The sequence below is a fragment of the Cydia splendana genome, chromosome 23 (assembly GCF_910591565.1).
Source record: "Cydia splendana chromosome 23, ilCydSple1.2, whole genome shotgun sequence".
Taxonomy (NCBI): domain Eukaryota; kingdom Metazoa; phylum Arthropoda; class Insecta; order Lepidoptera; family Tortricidae; genus Cydia; species Cydia splendana.
In genome coordinates this window covers 3284292-3311072 of record NC_085982.1, presented here as the reverse complement: position 1 = coordinate 3311072, position 26781 = coordinate 3284292, and the positions used below count along the sequence as shown (strand labels likewise).

The window sequence follows — 26781 nt, the reverse complement described above, 5'->3', positions numbered from 1 at the left end:
TCCGACTATGGATAAATGCCAACGACTTTTATAACATTTGTGATTGGAAGTCAAAGATATGTGAGATGAGAAGGTGAGAAGAGAGCAATGTAGCCCTAGAGAATGGATGACCTTCACGCAGGTTTTGCCACTTAAAAAACTGCAAAATTAGTGAACGAGTATTTGAGTTGAAAAACTTAAAAGCTTAGAAAAACTAGGTGTTTCTGACTATAGGACTTAAGGAGGTAAATTATTTCTCCACTAAACGATCTTGACGAAATTTCGGAAACCGGATGAGTAGTTGTTTTTATTCTAGCTAGTTAATAAAGTAGGCCCTCTCAAGCGCTACAATATCATATAAATAAAGCATCGGCACATATTTATGGTATATATCCTCCAAAACGATATTACCAATGTGTCAAACACAATAGAGAAACAATCGAAAAGTTATCATGCACGTGAATTCACATCTCGATTTAGTGTTGTGGTTACAAATCAAAGAAGTCTGAGAGATAAGCGTGGAATGTAGCCCGAGAGATGACCTTCACACGCGTTACGTCATCGAACTAAACTAATAAAATGCTAATCGTGAGTTTACATCCAACGGTCGCTTGAAAGAATAAATTATTTTATTCGTAAGTTAAACAATCTTAACAAGCAAATCAAATGGATCTTCATCAGTGTAGTATAGGCGCGTAATGAGACTAATGAAATAGGTTATGTTATATTTTTTCCTTCAAAAATTGAAGGAGAAGTACCTAAATTATTCTAAATAAAATGTTGTGTAAATGTGTTTTGATTAATATCCTAGTACTTATGAATCAAAATCCTATTACCTATTGTTAAATATTATCCTTAAACACAAACATGTATTATATACACAAATAATGCGTAAAGCCATAGCCAAATTTTTTTCAATGTACACTTTTCACAGTTGGATACGTAGATGAGCAATCGAGACACAGATAACTAAATTTTGATTTCGATATTTGCGGTAAGCATTCTGAAGTCTAAAAGTTTTATTTTCTACTCTATTTGAAGAGAATAGGTGTGTGTGAAAATGAAATTCACATGTAACGTGTGAGACATTAAAAAAATATATCGACAACCTGACTAAAAATAAAAGTGATTATTAAAATAATGCGTGCGTACTGCGTGACGGTGACACACCCGACACGCCGTGACTTTCATATTGACACCAGACTCGTCTCGTCTCGTCAGCTAAACACAGCTCTATTATTAGGATCTAGAACTTAACGTCAGTGGGTGATGCACGCGTTCCTGTTCCTCTAGAAATACTTGGCAGGTTGCGTTTACCATCATGACGTTACGTTTACCTATTTACTCTCTCGTTGAAAATATGTTATTAAAAACTATTTCAGTAACCGGAAATTCTTTGGATTTTAGGTACAAAAATTATTTTATTTGTCGCTTTGCTTCATCATGTGCTTTATTGTTCTTTACTGTAAGTGGTGTTTTTAAGTTATTGCAATCGTCTCATTTAGGTAGAGTACTTGTGTTCACAAGTTAAGGCGACGGTAGCGGTGGGTAAAATTTCAGATTCTGTCAATTTACCCCATTTCACACACAAGCGCACTTCACGCACACTACCTCACTTTACTGGACAGGTCAGTGACCCATCATGTTTTTTTTAAGATTGGACTTTTAGTTTAGTATTGACCACTAGTATCCTTTGAGGGTAAAAGCGTTCCATTGAAAGATGAAAGAGAAACAATGCATTTAATCTTGCTTTCCTTGTCTGTTCATGTCACACGTGACGAACTTACCTATTTAATTCATTTGATTGTTGACTGTTTTATTACCTAATATTGCTTTGTCGAGATACGCGTTTTGTACAATTAAAGCGAATAAAACAAGATGTCATTAAGTCAGATGTAAAATGTTATTTACTACTCTATACGGTTTTTCATAAGGTGCAAAATCCATTCAATAGGAATTTAAATAAATAAAGTTTCAGCAGGGTGGCAATTCCATTTTGGCGGATAAAGCGAAACAGAATAGTTCTATCGAACCTGCTTACAAATTTTCACGAGAATCAGTTGAGAAATGTGATCTGCAAAGGAGAACATACAAAAGCATTTTTGCCCAAGCTGAAACGGAGACCTTTGCTAATGCTCGGCCAATGATGGTTTAGGTACACCTATAAAAAATGGTTGTCCCTGCTGTAATTTTAATATCTTTATATTTCAACGGTATAGTTTTGCCTTCAAAAATAATCGGTATCGCTAAACAATAGCGGTACCTTACTACTTATACGTTCACGAAATCGGTATCTGCATAACTTGATTGTTAGTAAACTAACCTGAAAAATAATCTCAAAATCACCGAAACATTTATGTACAGTCACCTGCAATAATATGTTACGTCATTAGCGCCAACTTTGCCTCCAGGGAAACTTTGCCCAAAACGATAATTTTAAACAAATTCGTTAATGTAGAAAAAATTATAATAGTTATGGCCACCCTGCTATTTTTAGTAGAAAATAGGTTATATTTCTGACAAAACTATATACCAAACTTGTGCATAACTTGACTTGGGAATTTAGAGTTTGAGCGAGTTGTCTAATATAGGGTATATTTCGGCGGGCAAAAAATTTATAAATAATGAATGCAAGTAGAAAAAATTGAGAACCCTTTGACAAATATTTCCGGGTTTGAGTTATAACACATGAAGCATAGATTATGTCTATTGAGATTTAAACTAAAAAGGCCTAAATACACAAAAGTTTTAGCGGTGGGCAAAGTAATCCGGTAATTTGGCATCTATACCAACATTGCCCACCACCAAAAACGGATTAGGGTTGTCACTTTCATCTAATTTACCCAACTTCGCAAGTAAAAGAAGGTTATGTTTGTACACTAAAATAAGTTTATAAATATATACTGTATTTAATTTGTCTTATTATCCTTTATTTAGATGTTTTATCCCGTTAACGAATGAAAAACACAACAAAAATCATATTTTTGGCCATTAAACTATTGTAACAGATTTTCTCAAAAGTGACAACCCTAGCCTTTGTAAAATGCTTAGGCGAGCATTATTTGGAAATGGGCAAAAACGGGTAGGCAACATTGCCCAGCAAATTTATTTAAAAGTTTTTACACTTATCGCTAAGTTATTAACAGGGAATGGTAGGATTGCCCAAAACCTTTAAGTGATCCTTAGACATCATCATCATACGAGCTGTATTTGAATACCAAATTGACGTGGGCAATGTTGGCGAAAACCCCGGATATCTTTGCCCGCCCTCTAAAACGCAAAAAAATGAGTAAAAACACGATAAAAAATATTTTTTCTTTCAAATAAACTGATGCGTTTGATCACAATGGACGTGCTGAGCAAAAAAAGTCATATGATGTGATGTTTTTTGAGAAATTCGTTTTAAAAAATAAGCGGGCAAAGTTGGTGATAATGACGGTACCTACTCTTCGAAGGCCGCAAAAATATGTGATATGGTCTTATGGTTCTACAAATAAGATCGTGTCAGATATTTTTGCGGCCTTCGTTGTGTAACATAAATTGCAGGCGACTGTACATTTGGAATAATTATTTTATTTAGTTTCAACGAAAGTTTCAAGTTTAGTACGAAAATACTTCAGATATGCAATATGCACAAAATGTAGACCTAATCGAAATAAAACATTGCTTTTTATAGGTAATTTATAAAACATTCGATACATAGGTATACATAACAATAACTAGAGCGCTATTGGCCTGTAAGCTTCATCTCGGTGTCCAAAGCCGCAAAAACTCGCTAGTACTTAGTGCTGGTCTAGCCGTTATTTTTTCTTGAAGATTTTCAGAGAACAGCACGTGAACGCGTTATACATATAGCGGAACGAACCGCATAATCATTATCATTTATTCGTCGCAATCCATGGTATTACAGATCTAGGTACAAGACTTTCAGGTATTACTTATACGAATTACATAACTCTTTCTGTTAATAGGCATTATTTTAAGATAAAAGTTCTATAATATAATACAAGATTACAATTGTCATCAAAATTCATTGACGTACAGAAGTCAAATACGTTTTTAAACTGACGCAAAATGATACCAGCATAATAAAAATTGATCCCAATCAGTAAAGATGAGTCTTTAAACTTTTTTCATTTTAAGCGAGTTTTGAAGGAACATAATACTTAAATTCGACTGTAATCGTATTGTTTTAAGATAGTTTACTGCGGTTTTCAACCATTATAACAGCAAATCAAATTTAAATGAGACGCGAGCTGATATTTATGTACCCTATTTTTTGAAATACAATTTATCTACTGGTATACTTTCTCGTGTGCGTATATGATTTAATGTCAATATAATTGTCAAAAGCAAGAAAATCAAGCTGTCATTTTCATTTGAAGAAGTACACGTGTGCTCCGGTGTAGCCCCAACGGGCATCTGACTTGAAGAAGAATTTTGAGTGATGTCGTCAATGTATGGAAATTGTTCGAAAGTTTACATTTGAGATTGAATTTCTGTGTTGTCTTTGTGAGTAAAAATATAAATCGATAATAAATTGGTAGCTGAATTATCTAGCTTTCAGAATCATACAATAATTCAATTACTGTCAAAGATAAAATTGTTTTGCTTCTGTCTCAAACGGAACTCCATATTTTGATTTTTTGATACTTTTAGTGTCGATTTGTAGAGAATAACAGCAAATTAAAAATACAATGGCATGAAGAGTCGGTACACGGTTTCTTCGTGAACAAATTTACGTGTAATTTAATGCAATTATTAAACATTTATTGAACAAATTATGGTTACAAAGTGAGGTCTAAATCGAAAACGTCATATACCGGCCCCTTAATGTTCATTTAGCACAGTGCAAAGTACCCTACTCTGAAATCTCTTAAACTTTCTGGTCCCCCATTGGCCCACCACTGATTTAGCAGGAAAAATAATTAATTTTGTCAACCCAAGCTATATAATAAGCGTAGTTGAACTTGAAAATTGTAAACTCATTATACGCTACCTGTGTAACAATCTGCTGGCAGTGCGCCGACGAGTTTTATTTCACACAGCAATTAAATAACAGCTGACATTCACAGCGTTACGCCTAGGGTTGCCAGATCGAAAGGCGCTATTATCGGGAAACAATATAAATTTTTCGGGATTTTGGGACTTAAGTCGGGGAAAAAAATACATTCAAATTAAAGTAATTGTATTAAAAACAACGATATTTTACATTATTGGCACTACGTCAGCTGGCTCGCTCGACGACAGTTCGGAACTTGAAATTAGTGTTTTATAACGTGAAGCTGTTTTTCGGGACAATTTTCACTTTGTCGGGAGTCGGGAACACATGCTATAAATCGGGAGAATCCCGCCAAATCCCGACCATCTGGCAACCCTAGTTACGCCGAGCTTGTTTATTATTAGGTTGTTTCCGTGCATTTGGTGATACGTGCGAATTCACGGTCGGAACTGACATCATCGGTTTTGATGTCTAGTCAACGTCAAAGATATGTCTTAAACTTTTGCACGTTATTAATTTGCAACAAGGCGAAAAATGTACTTAAATATATATTTGACTTTATACCGTACTTGCTGATATTTGCACACATTATTTTCTTGAATAAGTAAGGTCGGTCTTGTTTGTTCTTTTAATTTATTATTCAACAGGACCTTTATACAATTGTACATATCGGCCCTATCAAGTCCATTTCTTATAGCTTCAGAAATTATACCAATCAAATCCATATATTAAGTGAATATTTAAAATAAAAATAAGTGGAATCTATTTGTCGGTCTTGTATTTTAATGTTTCGGTATCTGTTTATTTTCATGATGTTGTTGTGGAAGCCAACCGTAAATTTGAACTGTTTATGACTATCGAATTCTCTACATAAATAGGGCGCCTATAAGTAACTTTTATCGGTTTTGGCCAGTTGCTACTTTTATGTAATACTCGTACCTACCGTAGATATTATAAGTCACAAGGTGAATTGACTGAAAAAGACGCCGTTTTTATAGAAATCTTCTTTTCTGTTTCAACCAGCAATTTCAGCGTTGTTCAGCTTGTGTTTATTAAAAATAAAATAAAATATAATTTATCACTAGGCAGTTTCGGAGCATTCGATGACACGTGAGATTCACGGTCGACTCTCAAGTCCCGCCGATACGGACACGATGCCTTGTATTTATTATTTTAATTTATATTAGTATGAATGGAAATTTAAATATACTTTTTTATAAATGTTAAACTCTCTTTATTTAATATAGACGTAAGGTGATTGAATCGAATAGTTTAGGTACCTACTATGCTCTGGCATATTCAGAAATATATTATTATGTAGAGACAGACAAACGTTGTTCGTAGGTAGTAGGTAGGTCGTCACGGCCGGCCCTCGTAATATCATAATAATAATCTTGCAAGCACCAGAAATGGCTGAAGTTTCTCTCATAAATCACTACACTTTTTAAAATAAAGTCCCCCGCTGCGTCTGTCTGCTTGTGTGTATGCATGTTCGCGATAAACTCCAAACTACTGAACGGATTTTCATGTGGTTTTCACCTATCAATAGAGTAATTATTGAGGAAGGTTCAGATATATACTTAATTTGTTATGGTTTTGTGTAACCCGTGCGAAGCCGGAGCGGGTCGCTAGTCTCTATTAAATTAAATGTAGGTAAGTAGTTATTTTTAGTACGAGAACCGTATTAGGTACCTATTGTTAGTAGCAGGGATGTTACGGAGCTCCGGTTCCGTTTCCGTTAAGGCGGAACTTCCGTTTGGTATTACACATCCGTTTCTGTTTCGGTTCCGTTATGTTTGAAACGGAAGTTATAACGGATGTCAATGCTTCGCGCGGCGGCGGCGTACATCAAAAACAAACAGGTTCATACCAGTCATTCGCTCATCACCCTGCTTGTGCTACGCTAATTTGTTGTTTGTTTGTATACTTTGTTTTATTCGTGTTATTAAAATTAAAATCGTATGTGTACTGTTGTGTACTGACTACTGACTGTGTGTAGTGTGTGTGGTGAATGTTAGTGTGTAAAAAAACGCACAATGAAGCCGAAATCAAGTTCGATTTGGAACTATTTTGATGAAGTTAGTGGGGACACGGCTAAGTGTAAACTTTGTCTGAAGGTTTATTCTAGAATTAAAGGGGAAAACAATTACATCGTTAAAAAGTCAGGCTCCGATTCTGGTTCCGGTTCCGTTTCAGTTTTCGGTTCCGTTTCCGTTTTCGGTTCCGTTAAACTAAATTGAAAACATCTGTTTCCGTTTTCGGTTCCGATAAAACCACATCCGTTACATCCCTGGTTAGTAGTGACCAAGTTGTTCTGTAATCGGTAATTTAAGTTCAAATTTGTCGTTATTCATAAACATCTGTCAAAACTAACAAGCCGTTAACATATTTAAACGAAGTTTATTCTCTGGTATGGCGTAATGTCGGTCTGGCTGAGTTCGGTTGGCATGGTTCGTACATTTGTCCCATAGCAAAAAGTCGATAAGAGAATCGATAGCGGCGCGCCCGCGGCGGCGGGTGAAGGCCGCGAGACAAGGTCGGGATGCCGCGTTACAGATGTTGTGCATAAAGATATTCCATCGTATTTTCACGGAAACGTACGAACGTGTCTTGCTATTTCAGTCAGTCTCGGTACAAAAAGCCCGGACCGAAGCGTCCGACCTGTCATTTTCTATGACGGCTGATCGTGATCGGTTCGGTGTCGGCTCAGGCCCATTCGAGCGTGAGTCATCCTTAATGGTAAAACTGAAATAAATACCAACGAACCGGTCTAAGACCTAGAAGAACGCAAACATTTAGCGTCCCTCGATAAATAACTCAACAATGGAACTTAGCGATTGGCCAGCCGCCAATGTATTAGTTTTTGTGCCAACTACTATTCACAATAAACTATTTTGAACTCGTTTCTAGTACAAATCTATCTAGAGATTCATAATAAGTGTATTGTAATCATAGGTCAGATTTATGCTGGTTTTGTCGTTGGGAAGATATGTTAATAATAGCAACAAATACAGAGGTTATTGGCTGAAGCAAATATCTACATAATGTAACATGGCTATTTTGTTCCAAAACGTCATAATATGCACTAGGTTATTCTGGAGATATTCGACTTTTAGACCGAAAGCGGGAGAGTATTGTGATAACCATCTGACTGATGCGTGAGGATATTTTTGTTCTTTAAGAGCCAACAGGAGTGGTCATTTCTCCATACAAATGTACTCGACTGTTTCCTCCGTGGGTTTTGATGGTAGAGCAATGATTTTTTCAACACAGATTAATATTGTCAATATCTGTGTCGGACCGTTTTGCTTTTTTTGATATTTTTATTTTTTAAGGCGCTAGAGCCCTTCAAAAATGGCCAAAATGGCCTCATTGACTATGCCGCAATGAGAGACGTAGTATTTAAAACTGATATCAAGTAGCCCAAAAAAAGCAAAACGGTTCGACACAGATAATTTCATAATCATTTAGATTTCCAAATTTGGTTACGATTGGTTAAGTTTTGGAGGAGGAAGTCGAGTACGAAACCTCGATTTTTGAGATTTTTAAGCAGGATTTTTCGCCTTGTCCTTATCGCACTAGTTTTAGGAGCCGCTTCCGTTAGCAAGACGGGTATATTTGAGTCAAACAGATCACTGTGCTATGTCTTTCCTGTAGACATACACAAGAGTTAAGTAAAATGTACTGTTCGCGATAACACACTAGTTTTCTCTCCTGTGGGCAATAGTTAACAGCTTGTGGGCATGTAAGTAATGATTTTATCATAGTTCTTTAAATAAAAGGAGGACCTTTTCACGTGGATAAGGGTTAAATAAGAAAATTAACTTTTATAGCGTTGGAGGAGGAAGTCGAGTACGAAACCTCGATTTTTGAGATTTTTACGCGGGATTTTTCGCCTTGTCGCCGCTAGCCGCTTCCGTTAGCGAGACGGATATATTTACCTGAAATATTATAAACTCAGCTCCTGTTTCGTCTTAAATAATTATTAAACTTTAAAAATACATTCTAAATGAATCAAAATAGCATATATGCGAAGGTAAACATGATGCTATAACATTATTGTAACATGCTATTCCAACTATAGTTCTCCGTGACCAAATACTAAAACGATTTGATTACATCGTAACCATGTCGATAAGAAACGTGAGGCTTATCCTCAAGGTTTAATGGTGTTACATGGAGAAATGTAATTACATTCCACCACGTTTTCAGACATGAGACTAAAAATGTGCAAGTCGTGAACATTCGCAAAATTTCCAAAATTTCTTGAAAGTTTAATGTAAATTCTCATGCAAGTGGAAACCCACTTAGAAAGTTCCCGTTCAGATTATAACTCAATATTTTTAACTGTTGACGAATGTTTTATCTGACGCCATAGCTTTTATAAGGGAGGTGGGACGTAGAATTAGGGGAGGACCTCTGATGCTCGCGCGGGTTCGTACCTGGTGCAAATTAGGCTGGCCATCGCTATCCAACGTGGTAACGCGGCAAGTGTGATGGGCACCTTTGCACCTTATTAGATATATTTAAGTTATTTTTGTATGATTTTTTTTATATACCATTAACCTTTTGTATAAATAAATTATTTCGACAATGTTTTATTTAATATTTACGTAGAAAACAGTAAGTACCTAATGAAAAAAACTATTGAGTAAAGATAGAGGCAGACAACAGGCGATCTGATCTTATCGCTAAAAAGCAATTTGTTTCAGACAATTTTTCTAGTAGGTATCATGTTTTCTTGCAATACAAAATCTATCTCCGTGAATCCTAAAATGCTAGCTAGTCAAATCATGGCCGACGCTCATTAGTCAGAGCAATTCGTGCGTAATTTGACATTGAGTGGCGAAGCTTTTAGGCTGATTGATAACGTCAGACAGATACTATTTACGCAAGGTCTACCTGTTTGGGTTTATTTATTTATATTGGCTAAAAATAATAATTATGTGTACTATTGGGCGGCGTGCATTTATGAACTTAATTCTGTTTATGTAGAAAATAAGACAACCAGTAATAAAAACAATTTACATCATAAACACCCCTAATGTTAAGTAAATATTCTAGGAAATTAATTTCCCTTAGTTAATATGTAAGTGTAAGGGGCCACCCTACGAGTACTAGGTGGTGACGAACCCTCACTTCGACGTTTGTTATGATGTTGTAAGCCATAGCAACCTGACAACGAAGACAATAATTATTATTGGTAGTTACTTTAATTATTCAAAGACTATACAGGGTCAAGACTGTCAAGAGCACCCTAAACCGGCGAGCGTGTATGAGGAATGTTATGAAAGTGAAGGAAGGGAAAGAGGTACCTATGTCAGGAATCAGGATCGTAGCAAGTGGAAATCCGTGGTCTCTGTCTCCCCTCCGGGAAATAGGCGTGATTGTATGTATGTACCTATGTAGGGTGGGATGCGGAATTTTCTCGCAAATCGAGAGTTAGAGAGACTCTGTATTTATTCAGACATAGGATTTTAGAGGGCAGCATTTAATGACAGGTAGGGCGTTCTTATATCGCAAAACTCTTCTCTTCTGTAAGTTAATGCTATATGCTGGTCTTCCTAACTGTAAATTTTATATGTCGGTCTTCCCTACATTGGCTTTACTTATAAATCTTATAATTAAGGTTAATTCTTCAAACTAATTAAACGGTTTCACTCAAGTATTTTTAGTCACTCGCGCGACTGATGATGTGTTGGTAGTGACGCCGAAAAATTAGCTTAAACTAAGTAATCGTTTGCTTGTTCCAGCAAGGCATCGGAGTGGAGCTGGTGCGCGCGCTGGACAGCAACCCGCCCAGCGTGTCCAACGTGTTCTGCGAGTGCGACTCCAAAGACGACGTGGTAAGTGTTATTCTTGACTCATATCTTTTCTTCTCGTCCACTCATTACTAAGGAGTGGTCGCTTCACAAGTAATCTGTACAACTGACGACGACAGTACACTTTACTTAGGTACCATTCTTTATTTATGTTAATAAATGCCACATAACTCTCTGCTTCACAATTTAACTTTGCTTAATCAGAACAGGTACTGGGTAAATAAAAAACCGCCTTTTCTAGTTATCGCTAGTAGGGACGTTGCAGACGAGACCATATTCTCATCTGACCGCCTACAAATGTTCTCTCTTAACACGTGGATATCAAATATAGATATTAACTTGCATACATAACGAGCGCCGTACTCCAGCTAGCTCCAATATCGAAGTTTCATCTATTTTCCACTCAGTCATTCTAGCAAATTCATGCGTTATCACGATATCAGATAGCGAGATATTAAGGTGAAACTACTATTTTGGATGTTCGCGGTTATGTCCTGTCTGTGTTATTAACATCTCTGGATGCAACTTCGTTCGCGTAGAGGCTGTCAAACTGACCCAAACCTATTTTAAATTAAGCGAAAATATATCAGTTTTCTAGATACTTATAAGTAGGAAGTGAAGTAGGTACAGTGGAAACTGGATAAGTGGAACCTGGGTTAGTGGAAAACCTCTTTAAGTGAACCCAAGTTCTCGGTTCCAGTCCCTTGGCAACGAATTACCTCTATAAGTGGAATTTTGGGGCCTCTATAAGCGGAATCCATTTTTTCGAAAATTTCTTATTGTTACCTCTGTAACTGGAAGCAGCCGTCTCCGAAACCTCTATGAGTGGAATAGCTCGGCGTTATAAAATTTGTCATTTTAATAAACCTCACAAGGAGAGTAGTTTGTTCCGTTAACATTATGGTTCGTGTTTTAACTACGTATTTTGTATGAGATCACAAATCGTTCAGTTTGGTTCTTTTAGCCGTGGTGCGGTGCCGTGCTGTTAGATAAGCAATGCCTAAGCGCAAAATCAAGTTTTTAACTATATCTCTTCGGGATAAATTAAAAATTATAACAGACTGAAAAAGCAATAGAAACACTGCGGAGTTTTTTTTAATCGCAGCCAAACATAGACAAAAATGTGTTCGACAGTATTCTCGATATTGAAAGAATTGTGGTAAAATGTGACTCAGGTCAACAAACCAAAATAACGGATTGTTTTCATTAAAGTACAATCGGTACATTGATTTATTTAACCATACTGGTTTCTCTTGCATAAATAAATATTAGGAGTGTTTTTGTTTATTTAATTGATTTTGTTTTTGAAATTTTGAAAATCGTATACGAGTACTGTGGATTATTTACAGTATTGCATTTTTTAAAGTCAGGATTACATACCGATTTTTTGTTAATACATACACATACATATTTAAGAAAAGATGATTATTTATTTCTTGTTCTTTTATTTGACCATACTATACGGGACCTCTATAAGCGACATTACTACCATCCACAACCTCTGTTCGCGAGAGCCTCTGTAAGTGAGAAAACGTTTTATTTGAACCTGGTTAAGTGGAAAACTGGATAAATGGAAAACCTGGATAAGCGGAACTAAACAGCCGGTCCCTTGCAATTCCACTTATCCAGTTTCCACTGTATTAGCCATTGATTATAATTTAAACGAGTGCCCTATTCAGCCGCAATCCCATTTGAGCGGAACAGACAATTGGGTAATTAGTCAGCATTAATGGGCAAACAAATTGACGTCCGAATTGTATGGACGGAAATGAAGTATAAACTTAGGTAAACTTCTCATTGATAGATACTATAGATAGTGAAATTTTCGAAATTGTTATTTTATTAGTTTTTCATTTCTAGTTACCGTAGTTTTTTAAATGCGTTTTTTTAAACATCACACAACTAAATGTGAGAGAGGACTTAACACGAATTCAAATGATTTCGTGTTAGGTACGTTTTTGTTATACTTTTGAGATTTTTTAAAGATATTTTTGTTTTTTATTAAGAAGCGATCGTAGTCATCGCCCGCCTTTTTAGTTTTTTCAGCCAATAAAAAAAAGAAGTAAACTTAGTACATAGGGGACACCCGGATTTGAACCGGGGACCTATCGATCTGCAGTCGATTGCTCTACCACTGAGCTATATCCCCACTTGCTAATACTCTTGAAAATAAAGTAAAGTTAACAAATATTTGCTACAATAATTAAAATTATGTGAGTTGCATATTGCACTAAAAAATCAATTTTAGGGGACACCCGGATTTGAACCGGGGACCTATCGATCTGCAGTCGATTGCTCTACCACTGAGCTATATCCCCACATGACATTAATAATGAAAAATACTACTATATTCTAAATAACAAAAGGCTATCGTAGGCACGTAGGCGGATGACATTCCTATAACGCCTATCAAATCGAAACCTCTTTTCTAAATTTGAACCTTACTCCTTTCAAATATGGATGGCTATTGAATTTTATCAAAGAGCAAGATACGTTGTATCCAAAGATTGGTTCGATAGTTTTCTAACTGCCCAGATTACATTGAACTTTGACAGTGATCTTTATTTAGAAAGGGTTTGAAAACAGAAGGGTCACGTTGGACTGGTTAGTGATAATACATTTTTTAAATATTGTGTAAAAATTACTTTGCGTTATTTTAGTACTTTCCATCGATCACACATAAAACCAAATATCTGAAAGCAGTTAAATATTCGATGTTTGTACATATTAAAAGTTTCATGTGACTGAACTAAAAAAATACACTATTCCACCAATTTATTGAATCGATCAGACTTATAGAAATTGCTCAAATCCTCAACTGATACATCAATCCCTTAGATTAAGTAAGATTTACTGGCAAATATTGCCATGTAACATTAAATCCGCCGCCTTTGATGCTCTAACATTTTCCATAAAAAAGATAAGTATACAACCATATTTTTAAGCAAACAACCCTCGCCAAGGTGCCCCAGGTGCTTGCTTACTTCCCTGAAGCGATGCGACGCAAAAACCAAAAGCGAAGTAAGATGAGTAAGGATTAATCAGAATGTAAATGTTTCAGACCATCACGTGTGACTGTGAGGCAACGCCTGCCTTCCAGCTCAAAGCCTTCAGTCAGCGAGGGGAAAAGGTGGAAGTGTCACACTACAGAGTTAATGTCAACAGGTACGTTTTATATTGCTTTCTCCCGCACCACTCGCCGTCGGAAGAAGAAAAACAATAAATTTGTTCAGGACGCTTATAATGTCTGTGAGCTAGGCAACGGCGGCTTGCCAGCTCAAAGCTGCCAAACCTGCCAGGGGGGAGAAGGTGGAGGTTTCACACTACCGAGTTAATGTCAACATGTATTAAGATGTTTGCTATCAACAATATTTGCGCTTCCGCGGGGATAGCTTTGCGGCCGTTAAAGAGCCGCTTCGCTGTTATGCAGCATCCTACATCTGACTACATCCAACAGCATCCTAGCCATGTTTGCAGGCAAGTTATATGGGGCAAAATTTGTAACACGCATTTTGTACTCTACCTACCTTAGGGTTGAAAAACCCGGAAAAATTCCCGTTTTTTTTAAAAACCGTGTTTTTTAAAGTTTTATTCGGAAAGAACAATGTCACTTAGTTTATATATTTTTCTGAAAAAAAACTAAAACATCTCTGGAGCCTGGCTCCCGCGGGCCGGATGCTTTGGGTGTCGGCGGGCCGGATTGGACCGCGTCGCGGCCGGGGTTTGGAGAGCCCTGGTTTAGGTAACTACATCTGCTTTAATCGTGTATTTTGTTATCTAAATGCTGGCTGGCGATCGTTTGTGAAAATGTCTATTGACTTTGACGCCGTCGTTAGTTTAAAAAAGTTTCATGTCTTTCCCAAAAAAACTGAAAAATACGGAAAAAAAATGAAAATTTAAAAGCGTCCTTTATTTAAAAACGATTTGATTTTTTCGAGAATTATCAACCCTAACCTACCTATGTATTAAGCGACGAGTTTAAAGCTTGCCTGGTCCAAAAACGATACCACCGTAATGATTTTGTTTTCAATGTATAAATAAATGAAGAATAAATAAAAGTATAAATAAATAAAAGAAGAATAGCAGTTAAGGACAAATTTTGACTTCCAGGTTCCGTGCTCGCCTCAACGTAATCTGCATAACTGAGAAGTTGACGGGAGAGCTACGATGCGACGGTTGGCCAGAGGTCAAAGTGGCGCTGGCCCCCGTGGGACCACTGAAGACGTCCTCCAACGAGGCCAACCTACAACAACTAGTCAGGTACGGATAAGGACCTAGGATATAAGAGAGAACTACGATGCGATGGTTGGCCAGAGGTCAACGTGGCACTAGCCCCCGTGGGACCACTGAAGACGTCCCCCAACGAGGCCAACCTACAACAAAATAACTCCACGCTGACATTGCCAGGTGACAAAACGCGTTCTTTAACTGCAGTAATCGATCTTTGTCATAAACGTGTCAGCGCATTAATCGATCTTTTGTGGCAAGTGATAAAAGTGTCATACAATCTGCCAGAACGAGTGATATATGAGTTGAACTAAAAGAAGGCCCAGAACAGAGTCCAGCAGCGTACCATATGTGATCAAGTTACTGAGTTATGGACAGTTTAGTGATAACTGTAAAATATTCCGAAAATAGGTTATTGACAAAAATCGACGAATTTAAGTACCTATCTTTTAGGGTCCCACGTTCCACCTTGTCCATACCTAAAAAAATATCGATTGAGTCTGTGCCTCCCTTACATTCCACGACTCTTCTCTTTCCGCACAGAATCTATCATATTTTTCATCAAGTTTCAAAGCAATTCTGGCCGCTTTATAAGCCAACCGTTATCCTAAAATTAAAGCAAACAGATAATTAAGATAAAACATAGATAATTAACCATACACTATCTTTTCGATAGATTTCGCAGACGATTTATAAATCTATTTTTGATTTGTGTTTTCAGTGACATCGTGGTGAATGCGCTCCGAAGCACGCAACTAGCGTTTAATTTGTCGCACTATCCCACGTGTCCGAGGCTGCGAAGACACTTTGACCCGTCGCCGCGGCTGCCCCTCCACTATGATTCCATGGTGAGTAAAATATACACAGAAATTTCGTTCACGTCTCTTCTGTGGACCCAAAAGTTAAGGACTATAAAGCCTAATTTCTGATTAAGCCCGTGTTCACATAAAGGGGTCATCGTCATCATCATATCAGCCAGAGGACGTCCACTGCTGGACATAAATAGGATCCCCCAAAGAGTGCCACAATGACCGGTCTTGCGCCACTTATCAAAGTTGTAATTCGAATGTTTTCGTATTTCATAAGATGTTGACGATGCCGCTATTGCTCCTTATGCACATGAAGCATAAGAACCCTTCTCTGATGGAAAGCCACAAATGTTTACGTGCTATGTTCCAGTTGTCACACGACCGTATGTACGCGTCGACGCCGACGTCGGCGTCCATGTCCAACGTGCATCTCGGCGAGAAGAGGCTGCTCGTCAAGGTCGTCGGCGCTAAGGACTTGGGAGGTAAGGAACCGAAAATCAAAACTTATTCTAGGAACCTTTAAGACACTGACTTCTGTGTCTTAAAGGTTCGCAACACACTTATAACTCCTCTGGTGTTGGACGCCCGGATGACGGTAATCGCTGACCATCAGGTGAGTCGTCTCGTCTGCTCGATTGCCTCCTATATCATAAAAAAGTGTATGAACTTTGCCCTCCTGTTAGCCTTTGAACAAGGAAGCCTTTGGTCGTCAATGTCCGCTTTGTTCCTATGTTGAGACAATCTTGATAGAAAGCTTGGGAGCTCTATCTTCCTGCAATGTGTTTCTTACCAAGCCGGTGCAGGATTCAATCAAATCAACTCAGTCAAGTCTGCTTTACTGTTACTATCAACCTTGAAAAAAATTGTGACTAATCAGAACAATCGAACGTTTTAATCGCAATTTGTGATGGGAATCGACAGTGACATAGCCCATTTCCCACTGCTGTAATTATGCATCAGCAATAATTATCCGATGACAATGCAGTAACTATCCGAATGTAACCTTTGACTCAGAATCTGTAATTTTCAGGCAAGACGGGCTGCAGCGCGCCATACTGCGTGGTTGAGATGGATGAGCCCCCGCAGAAGAACCAGACCGCCTTTAAGAAGGACACCAAACATCCGCAGTGGGAGGAACATTTCCTATTGTAAGTATGGAATCTATGTAGTATGCACTTGCAGTATTTATTCCTGATTAGGTATAGGACGCATGGGAGAAAGCGAGCGTCGATTCCTTGCCACCCAATTAATTGGGCAATCCATTGTAATTTTCATTATTTTTGGTCTAATTTCTAACTCATTCATTGGTCCTTTGAGCCGGATTACCGGTTTGGTTTACAGAAGTATTTTTTTTGCTGATTATAATATTTTTCTTACAGCGATCTCTCGCCACAAACCGCGGAGCTGTTATTCGAGGTGTACGATCGCACGGGCCCACCTTCCCCGGGCGGAGGCCCCTCCACACATAGGTAATTGTTCACTATGTTTTTATTTTTAATGTCATCTGGCTCTAGTTGTATCATTATTATTTTCCAACTTGCTCTCATATAACAGACAATTAAAAAAAATTTGGGTGCGTCATTATTATTAACGTGCCTCTGCAAGTTAAGATATTTCCATCTAGTATAAGCTGAAAGATTTGCTACCTGCTCGCTATTCTAATGCAAAATGTAGGTACACGAGCAAATAGCATTATCGAAAAGTTCGCAATATTTTAAAGCACTTTTAAGATTAAAATGACCTTGAGTTATGTGGTTACAGGTTCCTTGGACTGGGTCTGGTGGGTATAGATGAGCTGCTGGCGGCACCTTCGCAGCGGCAACAGATAGCACTTCAGACTCGCCCTATGGAAGAGCACGATATTTCAGGCACACTCACTGTAGAGGTATGTAGTTTACTTAGTACCTATCCCACTGCTGCATAAAGTAACTGATAATATAATTTTAGTGAAATTGAGGGAATTTTTTTAGTTACGAGTTGGTTACGAGGTACATCATTAGTATTCAGGTAGTTAGTATCCAGGGGTCGTGAGTTCAAGTCTCACCCAAGACAGTAATTTTTCCACTTTTAAATTTATTCTAAGCTTAATAGCATCGTTCGCAGACGTTTCTGCTTGTTAAAAATTAAAATCATTAGTATTTTTTTAAATGACATTTGGTTTATATGCTTTTTTCCAGGGGCCAAAACTAGGGCCGTAAACAAACAAACAAACAAACAAAATTTACTTTATTCATGTAGGCCTAGCAACAAGCTCTTATGAATCGTAATTAATCTTAATCTAATTATCAGAGCAATTTATTGATGTTAGTATTATGCCATAATAAAATTGGATTATTATACATATCAAATTTAACACTAAAAATTTCACAAAAGGATCGTCAAACATTAAAAAGATTGTATAAAAAAATACTAGTCTAGAATTTCTAGAATAAAATCTAAATGTCAAAAAAAAGCATAAGTAACAATAACGTATTTCGAGGACCTCTGATATTTCTTTATTATTATACATTTAAGTACCCTCACATATGACAATGTTTTCAGTTCCTATTCATAGAGGGTGCCGACATCCCAGACTTAGGCTCTCGGCCAGTCAAGATTAAGGAGTCGCTACGCACGCTCTCACCCCAAGGCCACCTTACCACAACCACCAAGACGATATTTAAGCAGAACGGTTAGTGCCCTACCCTACTTGATGATAGTATTGGATCACAGCGATGGTTTTGATGATCAAGGATTCGCTTCGGACGCTATTATTGCATAAATGGCCGTAAGAGAATCACTAAGAAGACCACAAAGAGTGAAACCAAGTTTCCGCAGAACGGAGAGTAGTTACCAGCCCTTCGGTAGCTTAAAGTTGCACGTAAAAAAATAATGCACGAAACACAATTGTTGCTGTATGCTCAGGATTTGTGTTAACGCTGGCTTTACACATCCACACTAATAATGTCATCCTTCAAAAAGGCCATAAGGCCGGTATCCTTAGGATCTACAATCTACACATAGTGCTGATACCTCTACTAACTACTACTGCTACTCGGAAGCTGATGTAAATATGACAATATTTATGTTTCAGGACACGAAAACTCGGCATTAACGGAGTCGGCGCTCCGAGAACTGGAGTTGAGCCCCACCAACGCCGCCAACAAGTCCACCCTCATCATACACTCCGTACAAAGGGTGAGACCTCGTAGTTACGTCATAACAACTTTACTTTCCTTTTTGCAACATAAAGTCTCATTCAGTCCCATCAGACGAGTCAACAAATCTCATAGTTAGGACTATGCCGTGCAAAAGTATACACAATTTTCTTTGATTTTTGAACGCACGACAATCACGACCGCCCACGATCTATGACAGTCAAGTTCAATCTTAAGATAAATCGCCATAATTTATTTTCCTTTCAAGTACACTCCTTGGGACGAGTGGGACATTTCCTTTTGAATTTGTGAACGCACCACGACAAATTACACATTCCTCCTGTCATAGCTATATCCATAGCGTACCTAATTGTAATGATCTCACTTAATGACGTCCCAAATGAAGACTCAGAAGTTCCCATTGACTTTATTTGCAAGATATTTTTATCTATCGATTAAAAAAATCAATGGTGTGATTTGTTTTTTTTTTGTTTTTCGAGTTACATTTTGAAAGTTTGATTTGAATTAACATTGACTTTGTTTTTTTTTCATTCTGCCTGCGTTTTACCATGATGCATGATTTGGATTGGATTTATACAATCAGGAGCCAAAGAAGTCAATCAAGGTAAGAAAAAATTCAATACAAAATTCTCATTTTTTTCATTTCAAGTACATATCATGTTCAATTTGTCAGTTTAGCAAATAATTTAGACAGTTTTAGCATGTTTGCTAGAAGTTCGTTACTTAATTTTAACCTAGATTTTGATTTGGATGTTCATTTTATTAAGGAGGCGTTTTAACAGTCAAAAACTTTGATTACCTACTTACGTACATATGTACCTACCTACATACCTATTTTGTTTTTACACTCGTTACACCTATACTTAAAATAATGAGTTTATTAGTTGCGTTTCCTCACTTTGTCACTACCAAGCAGGTTCCTTTCGACGTACTCTAAACAATTATAATCATCTTCAACTATAAAAGTAAAAAAATGTGAAAACGCCTTCTTAAAATTTGTGCTGTGTGCATACTAACCCTATGAAACCTCAAGGTCGAACTAACCGACTCCGGTAAATTCATCGAAGTGGAGCGTGAAGACACGCTAAACAGCGTGGACTCGGCAGACCTCACCAGCACCACGATGGAGAGCATAGACGAGAACAGAACGGAACAGCATGTGTCGCCGAATTCGTCGCCGGCGCGGCAAGTTCGCATCAAGGAGAATGGTGCTAAGGCGAACGGAGATACGGAGGTACGGTTTTTGTATTAACACGCACGTGTTTTTGCATATGTTTAGGCATGCTATAGATTTTCAGCGCTTTTAAAAAGCTATACAGGGCGTCCCAAGACTATGGGACATCAAGGGAAAGTACCTTAAATATCGTAGATAGGATATTTTGCTGAAAGAAGACTTTATGTTATTTTTAAAAGTTAGTAATTCTGCATTTAAAGATTTTCTAAGAATTACTTGCTTCGTCTGGGAATCGAACCGACTTAAATGTGAAAAAAAAAATCACCACTATTTTTATGATGCCAATCGAAAGAATGGACAAAAAAATAATAATTCTTCCTAAGTAACATAGTATCTTAAAAGAAAGGAACACCATAGGTTGCACTAGCCGGCACTGATCAGCGTCATTCAATAGTGAAATATTGCATTGGTACCTACAATAAAATTTAGTAAACGTTTTAACAGTGAAAGAGGTGGTGCAATGTGCAACCGACCCTCAAAAGCGTATAAGTTCAAACAAAATGTCTAGCGTAAAGGTAGGTACTAACCAAGTTATATTTTCAGCAAGGAGACTACGTGCAGAAACCCGAGGAAGCATCACCAGAGCCTGCGCCGCGGCAGAAGAGGAGGAGAGACTTCTTCGGTACCATTAAAAGAAGGTGAAATACACTGCCTATCATTTGTATAATATATATTGTATGTGCTGCCAGTGATTAATATTATAAGTTAAGATATGCTTGCTAGCTCAAAGTTTTTCAACCTATACGAAGGCCCTATTAATAAAAAACAAAAAAAAACAATGGGCATATTTATTAGCCAAGATGGTAATCGTATATCCCCAAACAAAAAGTAAAAATGTATAATTGCCATATTGGCTAGGCCCCCGGGTCAGAAACAGAAACGAAGGGCAGTGGGTTGCGTTGCGAAACTTGCGAAATTGTTTTCTACCCTTCTGGGGTTGGTCTCGAGAAACAATTATTTTGTCAAAGGTTGAAAAACACAGATTTTTGACTCTAAGAACCTTAAAAGAAGGTATTTTTGTAGTATTTTCTGCTTTTTATTTATTAATGTTTGTATAATTTGTATCTGTGTACTTAGATTAAAAGTGTTAACATGTTTTTGATGTGTTTTGTGTCGGTTTTTCCCGACTTATATTTTTTCTAACCAAGTACACTGCCAGTTTAAAACATATTCTTAGGATTTTTTTTCTTTGTGACATTAAAATTAATAATATAATTTACGTATGAAACCTTCCATAAAAGTTGCTGATCATAAAATTTTCTAATAGTTGCAAACAATGTAGGTACGTTCCGCCTTTACACATAATTTCAGTAAAAAAAAAAATCTAGGCTACATGGGGCCGTAACCGGATTGTAACCGAATTAATTTTTATCCATAGCGATCTGCATCAAAAAATGCGGTAGGTAAAAAAAGTAATAATTGTTGTTTCGTAACTGTACCGCTTTATAAACAAAACAAAAAAATACGTTTTTATAGGTTTTTTGAAAAAAAAAAGGAGTGGGTTTAGGGGACACCCGGATTTGAACCGGGGACCTATCGATCTGCAGTCGATTGCTCTACCACTGAGCTATATCCCCACTTGACAATATTGTTGAATAATTTCTAATACTTAATTAACACGTAAGTTGCGTCAGCTTTAAATAATTGTCACTCGCTAAAAAAATATAAAAAATAAACTTGCTTAGGGGACACCCGGGTTTGAACCGGGGACCTATCGATCTGCAGTCGATTGCTCTACCACTGAGCTATATCCCCACTTGAAAGGATATGCAGAAAACGCGTTCTGTTTGTAAAACAAAACTCGTGTGGGTGGCAGATAATGCCGCGTTTGTCACGTCCGATCCATATCCATATTTCTATATGAAATATTTGTTGCTTTTAAAAAATGAGTATTTTCCATTGAACTGTTATTACTAACGTAGAGAACCGGCACAGAGAACCAGTATTTTGCGCCATGAGTTGATGTTGTTTTGACATCAAACCATAGAAGCGGAGGGAGAACCTCGCGACCTAGTTAAACGCGTAATCGCCATGAAAATTTCGACGCTTGCGACGTTTTGGTCGAGTGGTACAGGTTGTGATTGCATCAATTTCATTGTTTGGTATGGCTTCTCTACTAGTAGGTAATAATAACTCAATGCCCTGATCTTGCAAATAACGCTTAAATTGGTAAAATTTATGACTTGTTAAAAAATTGTGATGGAACAGCTGTTTCTGTCGAATCGTTCGTTCGTTTGTTATTAGAATATTGCACTCCATGCACAAATTATGAATGATTAAGATAAGTTATTTAAAGTATGTACCTATGTATTGCTCATTTCGATACTTATGTATATATAATACATGCATTCGTTTTAACCACATTTGGTATGATTTATAGTAACATGACCTAATATTCGTATTTGGCATACGCTTCTTGCAGTTTATTTGTTAAGTAAGCAAAGTCTTGGGTCATACATTAATTTTCAATGCGATATTTATATATTTCTGATTTAGTACATTTCGTCACAGACTCAGATTCAATTCAACATCCAATGTAGGCAATCATCTACCTACATGATTTTAATAGTTTATTTGCCATACTATTCACTAATTCATATTGGAATTTTAAGTGTACATGACCCGAATTCATTGTAGACATTCATGTACCTACACTACCTACTAAATTATTTGCCAACTAATACACAATCACATCGAATTTATGATTTTTCCTATGTAAGCCATCGGACATGCATCCTATAATCCGTTACGTTATAGGCTGGGCCGGTCGCGCACGCGCGGCACGTCGCTGGACTTGCCGAGTGACAGCGACGTCGACCAGAGTCGCGTCCGCAGCATCAGCGCCGAGAGAAACCACCAAGGTCAGTGCCAATTTATATTAAATACTGATATCCATGAACATATTAAAAGTGTACCACAAATAGCAGAAAGTTCATGAAACCTGCATGCCGTATTGCCAACATTTGATGTTCCATACCCTCCGCTACGTCGCATGTCAACAATTGATCCGTTGTCCTGAATTCAGTCTGAATTTTTCTCTTAACTTTGTGCGGTTTCAGATAAAGCCCTATCCGTCCCCAATAGAAACGTATATTCAGCGGGCGCGTCACCAGCGCAATCTGGCGACGAGTCGAGGACATCTAGAAGGTACGTGATTGGAACCTTGTGTATGGTTGTTTTTCAACCATTAGCGCGTTTTCACATTGTTGGATCCGATGTCGGATGTCTATTGGAGAAAACAGCTGCTACGGAGTGCTCTATGGGATCAAAGCCTTTTAGTTTTGCATTTAGGTTTTCTTTTGAACTACAAACTGAATATAACAATATAGTACCATTTTTCTTCTCTATGGTTGTATTCGACATCCTATATTAAATCGGACATTTGAAAACGTCTTTACGTCATATTTTACAAGATAAATTCATAGGTCATACCGAGAATCTTTTACTATGGGACCAACCTAAAATCGTGAAAAAATTGTTGGTTCTCCCATCCCATAACAAACATCGACATCTGCGGGCTCAGCACGGTTCCATTTTTATCGACTATCACTATGCGCGTCCCTTTCGCACTTACATACTAGTTAGAACGTGACAGGCATGGTGACAAGGGATAAAAACGCGACCGTGCTAAGCCGCCTGATCAGACAAAATGTATGTACAACAGGGTTTTTTTTTCACGATGTGGTTTTCATAATTATTAAAGTATAATATATAAATTTCATAAATAGGGTTGATCCCATAGAAAAAGTTGCTCAGTATTACCTAAACTCCACGCAAAATTTAGCTAAGGGTTGAAAAATATGTTTGTCGGGGGGGATTTCATAGAGAAGAATGAAAGCTCATCAGAGAAGAATAAAGTGCACTGGCTGGAATGACAAGCTTAACTATTTGCACTCGACAATTATTAATGATTTAAACTTTGGTAACTTATTTAGAAAGATCAGAGATACCCAATCGGTACTAAATAGGATGTACATTTTATTAATTGAAGAGTGTTGCTCTTAAAATATAATCTCACTGTATTTTTTCAGCAATCAAAGTTGTTATTACATTGTTTATGGCTGTGGCATGGCAAGACTACATTATATTATCTAACGTTCACATGAAACATATTTATGTTTATGGTATTTTACCCATACAATTAAATTACCTACTAACTAAATATGCTTATAACTGACAAATAATGCTGTCTTGCCATAAAATATTTAGAATATTTATATAAGCTGGTAACATTATGGCACTAATGGTAAATTTTCTTTCTTTCCATCTGTCAACACTCATGCGCTGGGGGTAATCGCACTGCAATCTGGTAACACTGGTTTTTCATACTAAACTTTCTTTCCCTAAATGGCGTGTTCAAAACGCTTATCCACGCTTACTTTCTGTCACACGAATGTTATCACTAATGTTTTAATTCACTTTTCAAATAATTCTCATTTAATTAAATCTCATTTGTTACTCAATTTATCTTCTTTTACATATTTTTTTTAATATGTAAAAATAACTTTACAAACGTGGTAAACAATGCATGTAAATGCAATTTTATATGGCCAATATTACAATGTCCGTAATGGACATTGTCTGACAAAACCACACCACTTATCTACATCACCCTTTGGTTTTGGCGACATCGAAAACGATGCGTATTTTCATCGCATCACGTTGGTTTTTACGCTTCCCTTGATGGACTAACTATCAGATCCTCCCTCAGTGAGGTGTCCGGGTTCAGCACGGCGTCGGCGCGCACGTTCGTGCATGAGGCGTCCACGTTGGTGCTAGAAACTCTGGAGGCGGGCATCAGGAAGCACTACCTGGTTCCGCTGGCCGTGGCCCAGCGGTCGAGGTGGCGGCGGAAGGGCGTGAAGCTGCACATTTACAACGAGCACACGTTCATCGCTAAGCATTTGAGCGGGTAAGTTGATTTTTCAAAAGTCGCCTATTTTGACATGTTTGTATCAACTAAGACCAAAACGGTAATAAACATATACATATAATATTTAACTATGTAGATTCTGGTTGGTGCTATTTGCTATTGTAATTTGGAATACGATAGATCAACTTATGTACAAAGTATAATTTGATATTTACCATTTTCGATTAAGGAAAAACATAGTGAGGAAACCTGCACACGTCCACGAAGAAATTCAAAGGAGTATTGTAGTTCTCAACTCACATTGGGTCAACGTAGGGACTATAGCCCTCTCGTAGGAGAGGCCTGTGCCCAACAGTGGGACGTATATAGGTTGAATTACTATAATAATAATATATGTGATGTGTATCAAAAATAAATTGTTCATTTTTAGCGGCTCGGTGTGCGAGATCTGCCAGAAGACGATCGCGCGGCGGCTCGGCAAGCAGGGCTACGAGTGCCGCGACTGCGCGCTCAAGTGCCACAAGCACTGCCACATTAAGGCAGCCACCGCCTGCCCTTCGTCCTCCGTGCAAAATATGGAGCTGTGAGTAGCTAGGGCCTTACAGATCTGTCTGTCAGGTGTATCTGGACAAATCTGGCGGGATTTAAGCACACATGTGATTGTCCAGAGATCTGTACCTAATACCAATTAATCAAATTAGGTAAATACGGGCAAGACTGACACTTTGAAATTATGAAAAGGCAACTATATTTACTATTTACCTACTCGTTTTAACGTATCTGAGTATTACGAGTAGGTAGGTACTCGTAATTATGGGAAAAACAAAAAGGGATGAGGGAGGGAGGGATAAACATACGAAGGTCTTCATGAATTTGGTACCTAATTCAGAAATTATTTAAAATACTATAAATCTGATTCATGCTTGCAGCTCACACTAATTTGCCTACATTTTTTACCTAAAACTTACGTATGCATTTCATCTAAAACTGACAACCAACGTGATTACAAACAGATAATGCATGACGTAAAACAAATTTAATAAAAAGTCAAACCATTTTTACGTCATAAGTGGTTAAGTCCATATACCTATACATTATACAGGATGTAGTGCATACTTTGCCATCGTATTTTCTCGGAAACGTTCGTATTTGTCATGCTACTTCAATCAACCTCAGTACTTTTTGTATTGAGACTGACTGGAATAGCGTTCTGACGTTCGTGCGTTTCCGTGAAAATACAGTGGTAAAGGATTGTGCACTACATCTGTAGGGCTACCGCCAATACCGAAAATCGTCAATTGCGGGCATTTTTCTCTGTCACTCTAATTACGCCTTCATTGGAGTAAAAGAGTAAGATCCCCGCAATTTGCGAATTTCGGTTTTCGCGGTAGCCCCTCTGTACCTACAATATTTCATGTTGGTTGTTATATTCTCATTCTAGGTAGTTACTTACTTTTTTAAATCTAGATTAAATATTTATGTATGGCCTGTTTTACGGATATAATTTATTAATAGTGACCATAAAGATATGTTTGCAATCCTTTCAGCAGTTATCAATGTTTTCATTATGAATTAGTTTCGTTCCTGAATAAAATATAATTTTCTTGAAAAACAGGTTTGTACGGAAATACTTTCGAGAGTAGGTAATACGAGATTGGTTTAGCTTATTGGTGGCAA

At 37.4% G+C, this 26781-nt stretch overlaps 1 protein-coding gene and 4 non-coding genes across 13 annotated transcripts in view; 1 reads left to right on the top strand and 4 right to left on the bottom strand.

The window, feature by feature from the left end:
* LOC134801806 (uncharacterized) overlaps positions 1–26781 on the top strand; it is a 67500-nt gene that overhangs the window by 34630 nt on the left and 6089 nt on the right. For 6 of the 9 annotated variants that reach the window (XM_063774415.1, XM_063774417.1, XM_063774420.1 and 3 more), the window contains exons 3-19: positions 10735–10827; positions 13865–13968; positions 14914–15063; positions 15752–15878; positions 16210–16321; positions 16870–16987; positions 17219–17308; positions 17601–17724; positions 18381–18510; positions 18913–19016; positions 19581–19601; positions 20031–20231; positions 20775–20869; positions 22989–23092; positions 23291–23378; positions 24931–25143; positions 25535–25687. In XM_063774415.1, coding sequence (XP_063630485.1) covers positions 10735–10827; positions 13865–13968; positions 14914–15063; positions 15752–15878; positions 16210–16321; positions 16870–16987; positions 17219–17308; positions 17601–17724; positions 18381–18510; positions 18913–19016; positions 19581–19601; positions 20031–20231; positions 20775–20869; positions 22989–23092; positions 23291–23378; positions 24931–25143; positions 25535–25687 — 2027 coding nt within the window. The remainder of the gene's footprint in view (positions 1–10734; positions 10828–13864; positions 13969–14913; positions 15064–15751; positions 15879–16209; positions 16322–16869; positions 16988–17218; positions 17309–17600; positions 17725–18380; positions 18511–18912; positions 19017–19580; positions 19602–20030; positions 20232–20774; positions 20870–22988; positions 23093–23290; positions 23379–24930; positions 25144–25534; positions 25688–26781) is intronic. The other 3 variants (XM_063774418.1, XM_063774419.1, XM_063774422.1) reach the window with 3 other exon arrangements.
* Positions 12881–12952, bottom strand: Trnac-gca (transfer RNA cysteine (anticodon GCA)). The gene has a single exon. It is a non-coding gene; the product is annotated as a tRNA-Cys (tRNA).
* Positions 13050–13121, bottom strand: Trnac-gca (transfer RNA cysteine (anticodon GCA)). The gene has a single exon. It is a non-coding gene; the product is annotated as a tRNA-Cys (tRNA).
* Positions 21737–21808, bottom strand: Trnac-gca (transfer RNA cysteine (anticodon GCA)). The gene has a single exon. It is a non-coding gene; the product is annotated as a tRNA-Cys (tRNA).
* Trnac-gca (transfer RNA cysteine (anticodon GCA)) lies at positions 21915–21986 on the bottom strand. Its single transcript has one exon. It is a non-coding gene; the product is annotated as a tRNA-Cys (tRNA).